Source organism: Anas acuta, chromosome 2 (assembly GCF_963932015.1).
Source record: "Anas acuta chromosome 2, bAnaAcu1.1, whole genome shotgun sequence".
Taxonomy (NCBI): domain Eukaryota; kingdom Metazoa; phylum Chordata; class Aves; order Anseriformes; family Anatidae; genus Anas; species Anas acuta.
In genome coordinates, this window is record NC_088980.1 from 78,910,782 (window position 1) to 78,923,384 (window position 12,603).

General features: G+C 39.3%; 1 protein-coding gene across 6 annotated transcripts in view; it reads right to left on the reverse strand.

Moving 5' to 3' along the window:
* Positions 1-12,603, reverse strand: part of PIGN (phosphatidylinositol glycan anchor biosynthesis class N) — a 105,609-nt gene that overhangs the window by 17,937 nt on the left and 75,069 nt on the right. For all 6 annotated transcript variants that reach the window (XM_068670892.1, XM_068670894.1, XM_068670891.1 and 3 more), the window contains exons 19-22: positions 11,915-12,026; positions 6,528-6,636; positions 2,859-2,961; positions 355-457 (exon numbers count right to left, since the gene is read on the reverse strand). In XM_068670892.1, the coding sequence (XP_068526993.1) occupies positions 355-457; positions 2,859-2,961; positions 6,528-6,636; positions 11,915-12,026 (427 nt within the window). The remainder of the gene's footprint in view (positions 1-354; positions 458-2,858; positions 2,962-6,527; positions 6,637-11,914; positions 12,027-12,603) is intronic.

A 12,603-nucleotide genomic window follows, 5' to 3' on the forward strand; every position in this document is an offset into this window, starting at 1 on the left:
GCCATCAGAAAGAAAGCACGGTGACATTGCACTTGATCTGAAGAGTTACTGTACCTTCCTCTGAATATCACTGCATTCGAAGAACAGTTTGTAGCCAACAGAACATACCACTAAGTCAAACTGACTTGCTGCATTCCTAGAAACAGCTCTGATGTGAAACATCTTTTTTACAAGGTCACATTCCCATTTCATGAGACAGCTGTTACTGGCCTCCTAAGCTCAAATAAAAGGAAATACAAAGTTTTGCTGTGCGAAAGTCACCGGAACTTTATTGTTTATTGGAATTGTTTATTGTGCCTGAAGGAAAAAGATAAAGCTGATAATTAACTTGATAAAAGTATCTGGAGCTGTTACCTTTGGTTTGAGTGAAAGACCATAGTGCTGCAGTGCTTCTTGTTCCATGTGTATCCACACAAACATCAAACCAGAGAGCACCAGTGGAAACAGAGCTTCATACCTGAGTGACAACGTAATAATCATAGTCAGTGCAGTCACTAACAACTGTTTAACATCAAATATCAATATATTTTTTCTTTACCCCAGTGATAGATGAACACTATAGCAGCACTCTTCACCCACCATTTCTGAGGAGTACACACAGTTGGTTGGTGAACTTTAAAGCCACACAGTGATTAAATTATAAAACTAGGAGAGGCAGACTGCTTCTGCTTTAGTCAGTTCTGTTTTGTACTCATTTCCTTATCTGATGGCTGCCACAACATTGGCTGAGTTCCCATTGTTATCACAACTGATTTTAACAAAACTCTAGCAAATAAAATCTAAAAGGAACGGGAAGAAAAAAAATGTCAAATTTGGCACCTGTTTTCTGCAAAACTCAAAGATTCATACTAAGATCTATTTGGAACTGAGGAGGTCCAGTCCAACACAGCATCTAGAAGTTGTGTCTCTCTAGGACCTAACCACACAAACTCATTCTGGTGGTCTCAGTCCAGCAGCCAGGAGAGAGGCATCTATATGATTAAAAGAGCATCACATTTTACAGAAGCTGAATGTCCTTTTTCTTTGCTACATACTGATCTACCCCAATAGCAACACCCATCACAAGAGCAGTGTCAAGCCATACTTTAATCAAGTCACCTCAGCTTTTCTAGAAGCTAGGTACCCAGTCTCAGAGGGGGGACTGCTGGCTTCTACAGCATACCATCATCGGAAATTATGAATGCATTTATTTGAGAAATTAAAACACCCTTACAACTTGGGGGTGTAGACTGTTGTCAGATAAAACTAGTTTTTCCCTGCCTTCTACGTCCCAGGTTGCACTTTATGGTGCTTCTCCATTTTTTTCTTTCAGGATGGCATTCTAAAAGTGACAATGACTCTGACACTAATACTGAAAAGATTGTAATTTTTCCCTTTTTTCATTAGACTCAGACTTAATTGTCTAAAAGTGAGAAAATGGTCACAGTTAACCTTTATATTATCTCTGTATTATATCTCCCCACTAGTGTAGCTACAAAGTGCTTTCAAACTGGAACAAAAAACTTTGAATATTTGTTTTAATTTCCAAAGTGGCAGTACTTGATCATGAAGATGACAATGCTTGGCTTGTCAGAAGTATCCGCAAGCCTCACAATCATCTACACTTGCCTACAAACTGAATGTCTTCAACTGAGTCAGTGACAACTTGTTGTAAGTAGCTGTGCTGTTCAGCTGGCCTCGATACTTCCACCTGACTACACCTAGGAAGGTGCTGGAGTTACCCAAGTGAGGCACCCGACTATCATAACAAAATGTAACAGAGTGCTGAGGAGAAAATGCTTTTTGTATGGACAGCCCTGGGTTTGCTGCAATTGTGTTTTTGTTTTTGAAGACTTGTTTTAGAATTTGTTGGTCTATTTGAACATTGTAGGAAGGCAGCAAAGAACTGTAAGCATTTAAGCAATTTGGTGAAGGGCCATAATACAAAGAGGGAGGTTGTCATCCTCAGAATAATTTGAATGCTTTATCCAGCAACCAGGACAGGCTAAGAAGGTCGAGTTCAAGACTGTATGTGTTGACAGGAGTAAGATTAGGATCAAAAACCTAATGGGAAAGTGGGAGGAAGGGGCAGGCAGGAGATAAAAAAAAGAGATGTTTCATCTGAAATGAGCATATCCACAAGAGGCAGCTATTGCAAAATGTCTGCTGCAAGATATTTTATTCCACTTAATTTTCCAGTGTAATTAAATCCAGAGGATAAGTGGGAGGGGAGGCAGAAGGGATGGTTCCTACACTCCCCACTAATTACGCCTTTAAGAGCTACTGACTCTGGACGAAAAGTGGGTTGGCTGACATGATGTTTTCTTCTTTTACAAGCTCTGGAGAATTGACTGTTATCTGAAAAGGAGAAAGCCTTGCTCTTTATGAGGATCTAGCATCCCTTTGAAAAAGGATACTTCCATGAAAATATCTCTGAATAAGTTTCCCTCATTTTAGGGCTACTTGTTTCCCTACTTGTCATTTAAGCTGTAGCTACACACAAGTGCTGGGCAACTGAGAAGAAAGTTATTTATTTTTTTGTGAGGAGAAAAGCATGTACTAAACCGACAGAAGAAACTAAAACAGATTTTCTTATTTGGTGCAAGATTGTTTGAATACACATCCTTTCTGCCTCTGCTTGGTCTAGCTGAAAGGAATGTCAACAAAACAGAGTGCTTACAATAAATAACAAGGAGAACTACGGAAGTTCCCCTGAAATTTTCTTTAGGGAACTAATCAAAGAGATAAACAGTGAGACTACAGCTGCAAGCAAGCTTTACACCTTTAAAAGGAATGTACATGAGATTCAGCAGACAGTTTCACATTTAGACCCAATCCTCATATGCAAGATCAATGCAAACAGAGTAAGAAAGAAGTACCCTGTGCTGAGGAGTAGGTAGGTGGCCATCAGGGAAAGCAGTATGCTGAACAGTCGCTGAAAAAGAAACGTGGGGCTCAGTAACGGCAACACTGAAGAAGAAACTGCAAGGAAAAGAGATCTGTCAGTCACTGCATGCAAAACATTTCGTCCTCAGTAACAAGATAATGTTCTTCAAATCTTGAGATTTATGTATGAAAACTCAATACTTGTCATATATGCCCTACTTATTTTCAGAGGTTACTTCTGGTAAAGGCAAACTGGTGTTTGGAACATTTAATATTTATCAAAAGTAGTTTTGGTTCTCTGTCATTTTCTATCATTTCTCTACAATCTCCTGGCTTTCTAGCTCACAACCTTTATAATTTCTCATGAACTGCTGTTCCCTTAAGATAATACAGAAGAACTACCCCCCAAAAACCAGTCAAACCTCACTGTTTACTACAAGTCTGAGAACCACTAACCACGTCCTTGAAGACCACCATCAGCTCTAAGACTGCAGTTAGGGAACAACTGCTCCATTTTATGAGACTAGGTAGCCTGCCATATTTTGAGGTGCAACTGAAAATACTGGTAGTACAGATATAGAAAGTATCGACTTACTAGCTTCTCTGCTGGAAAGGTTTAAAACAGGAAGATTTAAGGAACTGTAGGGGACCTATCTGTTGTGATTCATGCTTCTTGCCTTTAACCTATAATGTGTTTTTTTAATGCACACGTAGGGTCTAAGGAGTTGCATGTGCTGCCCCTGAAGAGAGTCTTCTAGCTGGGAAACTTCTGCAGGTAAGGATGGGGTCCAGTGGCTTGCAGGAGGTGAGGAAAACTGAGAGAAGTAGAAATGGGCTACTGGAAGAGAATGAGCAAAGAAGAAAAGTAGAGGAAAAGCAGCCAGGCACTCAAAGCAGGGAAAGGGAGAAGGAAAATAATTGCCACAATCTGTCCCCTTTAAACCTGTTTCTTTTTAAAAATACTTTTTTAAACAGAATTTTATTTAAAACCTTTATAAACAAATGAGGGGACAAATAACATTGGTGCAATCTTCATTGTGGCATGGTCCCCTCACTAGACTGAAATTTTCAAAGGTTGCCTCAGCACTGAGTCTTAATTAATACATACTCTGTCAACAAACAGAAATAAAACTATAATACATGGAAAGCTCATTTGTTTTGTTGTGCTTATTGTCATAGCATATAATAGTGTTTATAGCAAGCATATCAATGAAAGAGAGATGAGGCAGTTTCTACAAACTGTGGGTCAGCATGTTTTATTTCCTGGCTTTCAGCCTGGGCCACTGCTACAGTAAGAGAATGAGTGACTTCATTTCAAGGGTGCTTCAGTCTTTCAGCATTACTTTTAGCTTGCTGTGCTTAAAGGAAGCCTGGCTCAAGGAGAAACTCCAGGGACACTCACTGCAAGCCAGACTTGGTGGAAGGAAATTCAGTGTGGCTATGGGCCTCTCTAAATTAGGCTCAGTGCATCAGGATGTGCATGGGTTCCCATGCACAATCACAGATGAAAACAGATGAGTGTCTGGCAGGTGATAATTACCCTTTCCATCTCTGATACGTCATGTGAAATATTAGCCATCCAAAGACGTGCACATTTCTGGCTGACCTATATGCTGACCTGTATGCATCCCAGGACAAAATTGTGGCATGAAATTACTCAAAATTTGGCTAGTTGCCATGGTAGATTTCCATCAACGAAAACTACTAACATACAAAAGAAGGTTCTGTAGAACGTGGAAGCAGCTGGATTCACTATATACCTCCTGGGTTTAATTCTGTATGTTTATAGTTCAGGTACACTGCAACAACCACGTGGCATAACAGCTGAAGCCAGCTGGACCTTTTTGCAGGCCTTCAGGAACCCACCCATGACTAGTTTTTTGCCTGATTTCCCCCTCTTCCCACAACCAGCCTTTCTTTGAAGTTTTAAATTAGGCCTAACATTATCATTTTTTTAAAACACGGTAGACTTTATCACAATGAATAGCTGGGGGATGACAACACGATTTGCTAGAAAACACATGATGTCACATTTATGGTAGATGCTAATGACAAGGCAGATGCTAGTTGTGGTTATGCAAGTGCTAAGGCATCTCTCTGCAACAGGAGCATTGAGGACATACTGTTGGATGCCTTAGGTTCTTACCTGCTTAGGTGTTTAATTATGTAAAGCAACTTCAACAAATGCATAAGGCTCCTACCTGGAATATCACATCCACTTAAAACAATTACTTCCAGTCTGAAAAATTTCGCTAAAATATTCAATACCACCATGGCAGCAAACAGGGTGCATAGCTTACTTCACTTTCAGTATTGCTTCTATCATAGACACAACACCATCAGCAAAGAGAATTTCTAATACACTTTTTCCTTATAACTGTAGACCTCTATGACTTCCCAAATCATCTCTTTGATGAAAAATATTTTTCTCTCACCATTACACAGGAGAGAAAGATAACCTTTAACCTCAATTCCTGCTACAGTAAGCCAAGCAGGACATCATTGATTTCATTGACTTCAAAAACTGCAAGGAATTCATCCACAGAGAGACAAGCACTTAGCTTAGTAGGCTGTGAAGAGGTAGGAAAGGATGATGGAAAAGAGAATGCTCCAAAGAAAACTACATTACAAAGAGTATTCCTCATACACATAGTGATCACAATCAGTTGTATCAGTCTTGAATTAACTTGATGAAACAGAAGCAAGAATGGCAAAAGAGACAAGATCTGATTAAGTTACAGCAATGTCACCACTACATGAACGCACACAGTATCTGACATTCAGCAACTAGAAAACAAGAGCCATAATTCTTCCATTAAGCTGTATTTAAATTCTTGGTCCTGACTTATAGGAAACTGCTGCTTTCAAATTTAAAAGGGGATATGTTTAGCTTTAAAAGAAGTCCCATATTCTCAATGAGTCAGGGATAAATAATTCCTAACATTTTCTAATGGAGCCCTACAGAAATTATTTTAGAGCTGAAATACCAAAGGCATTACTTTACTGTGGTCTATAACCCCAGTGATAATTACATTTGTTCTGCTTAATCATCCTAAGATTTTAATTTAAGAGCAGTGAAAAATCCAGCCTTGTAAATTCTTTACTTTAATAGTTAGGTTCTAACAGATATCAAATGTATACTAACATCATTAGTTCACAAGCACTTTGTAAGGCAGCTCTGAAAAGCCTACCCAATACCCCAAGGATCTCTGTCATCGGCTGCAGCTTTATTTTTATTGAAATATAGTAACAATCTTTTCATTACTTCACTGTGCTTTAACTGGCTTGCTTGTAGAACATCTCAGATCACCCTTATCTGGCTTCAAGTAAAGGGAAAAGGGCATTTGTACCATTATATCCCTAAAAGGGATCTTCAAGATACTCAGAATATTCAAAACAAAAGATAAAGCTACTTATAAGTCAAAGTTGTTCACATTCCATTACAAGCTTAAAAATAAGTAGTGTTTTAGAAGACTAACACGCTCATCAGGGAAAAAAAAGAAAAAAAGAAAATAATAGTAAACGTTTACAAACTATAAGGAGTTAAATCAAGGAATATGCGCAAAAGTAAGATGTTAATATTAAAGTGTCACCACTACCCCACCAACCCCTAACACCACAAATTATCAGAAAAACAATTTTGGGAAGCAAGATGTTCTTACCTAGAGTGGTCCAACTGATAATCTGATTGAATACAGGCAATCCCTGTTTGTTCTTCAGACTGTTATGGGTATTGCTCACAACATATGTTGAAAGTGCAATACTCAACATCTAGAAAGAAGAAAATCAATAAAACGCATAATTAGTGTAGGGATCTCTGCCATCTCATACTAAATATGTAAATATTCTTCAGAGCTGCATAAACACCCCATCTGAATCAACGCAGGAGTGGGAAGCCTGAGGAAGACTCTCTGATATGCAAGTAGAGCACTTCTACCTTTGTAGAATTTATGTCCTTTGAAACTTTTCTAGTCTTTTTATTAATTTTAAAACTTATTCATGCTGTTTTTAAATAGCTTAAGTGTTCCAGATCAGTAATTTGCAGTGATATACCCTCTGTGAACAGTAACTCCTTAAACATCCACATAAACCACACAAAATATATGCCCCCAGTTTTCTGCCAACACCTTATATATCTTGTAAACCCATCAAGTACCAATGCCTCTTCTGATTTCCTTGCATTTTTTTTTGACACACTCTTAGGTATATATGTTTCATATTTGCTAGATACTGTAAGAGTCCTCCAAAGACCCAAAGCTCAGCATGGAATTCCCTTTTTATAAGCTAACCCCATTTATCACCTTCCCACATCCTCCTCCCCCTCTATTTTTCTTAAAATAAGTGCAAATATGAAAAAAGAACCAAGCACGGAGCAAATAAGCAGAAGAGCATTTGTCCTTGCATGGCAGCCACGAAGAACCAGCAGAACTTCTGGCTCTGCTGCAAGATTAGGCTCAGGGTGAAGGAAAGGATAGTTAAGAGCTTTGCAGGGGCAGCACAGTTGCCTCTGCTCTGGGAAAACACAGAAGATGGAAAGGTTTTTTGTTTTTGGACTAATTCAGGAGGCGCCAATCAGTCATCTGGTAGGTGCACCCCCCAAAAAAACAATAAAATAAAGCACACCCTTAGGGAGATTACCCCATGAGTCAGTTATTTTTGAAAGCAATTATTCAAGAAAACGTTTGAGCCAAGTTTTCAATTACTGCTATTTGTTCACAACTCCACAGCTCCACTAAAGGCAAATCAAGCATACATGGCACTCTGCAAACGTGCTTTAAAATAGCATTGCAAGATCTAATTGCTGTTGTTTTGTTGTGTTTTTTTAAGGCAAAGCAACTAAACAATATCCCCAGCCTTCACTTTTTACCATAGGAATAGCTGCCACTTCCCATCCTGACATCAAGCAGTACCTGCCCAGAGGATGCATTTGGCAGTCAGCACCCTTTTTTGGCCCAGTTTCAGAGGTGCTCAGTACTCTGCTTAATTTCAGAGCACATGAAAATATAAGCTGTATTTCTATGTGACGTCAAACTAGGTCAAACCATTATGCCTTCAAAAGCTCAGATAATTGGCCCATTTACACCTCTGATGTTTATTTGGGATCTTTTCACTGCATTGAGGCCAGATCCCTCTCCCCTTTGACGTATCTTTTCAACTTCTCTGAGTGTCATGAGCTCTAGTAATCCCCCCTGCTACCTCCTAGTCACTGGTGAAGTCACTTTGAGTCATCACCCATAATATATCTTGTACCTTGTAAGATTAGTGATGATCTGGACACATCATTAAAACCCCATTTACTGCTGCTAGATCTATACTAGGCCTGGTGTGGTGCTCAGCATCTGCTGCTGAGATTTTTGTTCACAGTTTATCTGATGTGCAAAGTGCTCCCAGCTTTCGTTGATGTCTCCAGGACTGTGGAACGACACAGAAGCAACTTGGAGATGTAAAGTGAGGTCTCCAGCTAAGAACCTGTCTTCCTTCCCCCTGCACACCTCCTTTTAGTTCAGAGATTCTTCTTGAACAGCCTGAGAGCTGGCCATCTGTAGGTCTCAGCTAGAAAGAGGAAACCAAGAGTGACATCTGCAGTCCCTGTATGTCCTTGCCAGCAACTTTCCTGAGCACCACATGTGATAACAGCCCATAAGGAGGATGGTCCAGGAACCTGAATCATCTGCTGGGCTGCGTACAAGATTGGCTGAAAATACCCTTCCTGTCCTCAAGCTCCATAACTCGTAACTCATTTTTAAGCGCTCCCAAAGCCTTCTCAAAGACAGAAGAGGCATTAACCAGAAACCAATGCTCTCCTTGCCACAGCAAACCAAATTCGGAAAAGAAGTGTTATTCCCACTTTAATGATATCAAAAGAAAACCTGAGAAACTCTTGACAATTTTTAGAAACAACAGAGAAGTGATTAGTATCCTTCTGCCTCAAGCAGACAGTGACATATATCAAAACTACAAAACTAGGTCTGAACAAAACTGAGGATTTTGTTACAGCTGTAAATGTAAATATAATTAATTAATCCTGTATTTTCACTTTTATTTATAACACTTCAGTTGACAAATCTTTTTGATCATAATGTTTGGTTGTCTGACTTGTTTTTGTTTCTGTAAGGCTAAGACCAATGTTGGAAATCCATGATGAATACCTACAAAAGCCAGTAAACAAATGTGTAGCCTGTAAATGTACTCTCAGATCCATACAGGTAGGTAGCTCATACTCATTTGCCAAGGTGTATACTTGGATGGTGTCCCATCCATGGAGAAACCAAGACAAAAATATACAGCTCAGGACTGCAACCCAGGTGTTTATCATCTCTGGGGATAGCTACATACAAGCTGTCATTTAAAAATATATATTTTTAGTTTTGTCTCCTCTGTGGGTCTCTTTTTGCCAAAAGGGGGAACAATTAACGTAATGGAACAAGCTTTGCTCCTTACCAGCCATGGCATCTTCACTACAGGCTAATTCTCAGATGGAAAAGGAAGCTCACTTGGACAAGAAAGAAGAAAGCTGTCTTCTGAAGAAAACAAATAAGCACAACAAAAAAAGGCTAAGCAATGCTGTGCCCCTTTCTTTTACTGACATCGGAAGAAAACTGAAAAGGGAAGCATCTTTACTGAGATGCAATTCCAAAATAACTTGTGGTGAACAACTCAGGCAAGTGGAAAGAACTACTTAAGTCTTTAGGAAATGTTACCTGCTTTCTTGTATGAAAATGCATCTCATCCTAACTGAGCAGATGCAAAAATTTGAGATGAGAGATTGAAAATTTGAAATGAAAGATTCAAAAGAGGGGTCTTGCATGCAGACAGTACCAGAACAAGGAAGAAAGGGATTGAAAAAAGGAGTCAAGGGATCCTAGTAAGAGAAGTTAGGCCAGATCAGCAGGGGTTTTTGCTAACAGAAGTAGTAAAGCTAGAACCTCCAGTTATTCCTTCTCTTTTGTACAGTTCAAAAGCTTTTGATCAGAGCTGAACCTATAAAAACAGGTTAGCAAAGTTGCTAAGGGAATCCCAAGGCATAACTGCTCATGAGGGACACTATATTTTTCCTTCTACTTCAGTCGACACTTGACAAGAAAGGAGCACACCAAGAAGAACAAACCATAGCGAATGAATCTATCCTCTCATTTACCAAAATGAAGAATAAAAATCATGAAGCAACCACTCTTCTTCTCCTCAGTAGTAACACATATGAGAGGAAAGCATTACTTTCAGTGACAGCTTCCAGACAGCACGTGTGGGGGAGCTGCAGAAATTGTTCTCAAGAAGTCGCTTCTCAGATGCAAAGCAAGAACCTGATGGTGCGTGCTTATGTGCAGGAGCATTGGTAACCTGACCGCTGCCTTTATGAAATAGCTCTTGTCTGGTGAGAAGATTGATCTTGCCCTTAAAACTGCCCAGGAGTTGTGTCTTGAACTCAAGAGCTCAAAATGCTTCAGATCAGCATTCTTGACTCCTCCCACCCCAGCCCCTCTGAAAACTCCAACCCAAAAGAAAAAGCACAGGGAGAACAAGGGAATCCCAGTGTCTAGAAATGACACCAGGCTTCTGCCAGACATTTTCCTTTAGCATTCCTGTACATTTCAGAGCAACCAAATAAATTTCAACCGCAAAACAAGCTCTTAACCGAGGAACATATGTAACAGCTCTGTAATGTTCTGTCCCCCCTCTGAGTCTGAATGCTCTTCCTGCCCAATCCTTTCCTCACCCAGAGACTGAATGATGGATCCCATATTTGTCACTCCTAAGAAAGCTATTGAAATAAAAACCTAATAGATAACAGCAATGGGATGTCATTATTGTAAAAATATCCCCTGATTAAGGAGCAAATTGAGGAGCTTTATGATCTTCTTACAGCTTGGGACAAAATCGAAGATGTTTCTCCCTGAACAAGCAGGCAGAACCTTTTCACCTAGTTAAGTATCTCAGGGCTCACAGAATTTCCTGCATCTCTGAAGCTGGCTCAAGAAGCATCTGGCATTACTCTTTGACTACTGAGCTAGTTCCTCCTCGTTTGTGAGTTTCTCCACAAAGTTGCACTGCTGAGATGCTGTCGCAGTTGTGCGGCGGGTTGACCTTGGCCCACCTAAGAGCACTCCCACTTCCCCAACATAAGTTGTTTCTGAGCTTTCCAGTGAGAGATCCACAGCTGAGAATACACTGGAAATGTCTGTCTTAAATGCTTAGGACAGGAACCAGTACTTCTTCTCCTAGGTTAAGCAGAAAGGTTAAGAGAAACCACGACATTTTAAGTATGTGCACGGTCAGGTAAAGGCATTTTAAGACTTCAATATTATTTCCCCTCCTCCTCTTAACCAATTTTAGCTCCATGCCTAAAAAGACAATATAATGAATGCATTGCTTAGCTCAATAGGAAATTCCAGCATACAAGTCATAACCAAGAAAGCTTTTAAGAAACGCTGCTAGTCCTAAAATAAAACCATTATCTTGTAACAAGTTTTTTTAAAAAATGGGGACTGCAGACATGTAAAGTATTATTAAAATCTTAAAAGCTCTCTAGAACTTAATTAGCAACTAGTATGAAAAGATCTAGCTATTTTATTAAGCTGCGAAGAAAAATCTCATCTTTCATCTAAGAGAAGATTTAAAGAAAAGAAAAGCAGCTCAGTATCAGTCTCACAGTTGTTATTCAACAGCCACCCAGAAACTGGAAATAATCCCCTGAACCAGCAAGCTTGTCCTTAGTGTGCATGGACAGTCCTGCAAAGGTCAGTGGAAGTCAGATACACAAACTGAAGGCAGGAGTAGAGCATCAAATTCTTGGGGTAGAGCATCAAAATGTGCATGCACGTCTAGGTACCAATGCACATAAAGGAAGAGCTTTTGGGAACACAACATTATGAGATTTAAAAATGTGTATTACCATGAGCATAGTCCTCTTGAAGACAGCTAAGGAGAAAACTCAGCAACAATCAATCTCCTTTTGAAAACTGTGGCTTTGGTAGGAAAAGGTTCTTAAAGTACACAAAGATTTACACCTAGAAACACTAACATTGAGAATTACTGTAAAGTAGCAACTGACCTGATAAAAATGTATTTTCATATCTTCATTATTTCTGTGCTTATTTTCACTTTTACAAGACGATGCCAAGGAGAAGCCAGAGATCAAAAGAGTCAGCAAACCAGCTGCTATTCTATAAAAACAAAAGGACAATAAAATCCTTGGATATACCACCAAAATTAACAGATCAGGACTTTTTCGTAGACATGTTCTTCACTAAGATAAAATAATTTGTTACAGTATCAATACAGAATACATTAAAGGGACTTTAACATCTAGCTTTGGAAAAACAAAATTCAGAGTCATGTACATGGTTTTTGTGTGTGTGTGTGTGTTTTTGTTTGTTTGTTTGTTTTTTAAATACCAAGCTTGTCATCCACAAATACATTCTTTTTGGATAGTGGCAAAAATCACCATTTTGGCCACATACCTGTTTTGTTACCCATCATTTTTAGTTTTTCAATCACCACCATTTGCCTTTTGGCATCGCCATGGAGAGACTACTGACCAAAACGTCCATTTGTGACTGCTCTGCTCATTGTGTTGTCTCAGTCAAAACAAAAAAAAAAGCACAAATAGCTCATATTCAGTAAAATCGGTCTGCTTAATTGTATTACAGTAGTAATTTTCAGGTAATGATCTAGCCAATACAGTAACACAACTGCAGGCTATTCACTCACAGAATGAAGATTGGAAGGCACCTCTGGAGA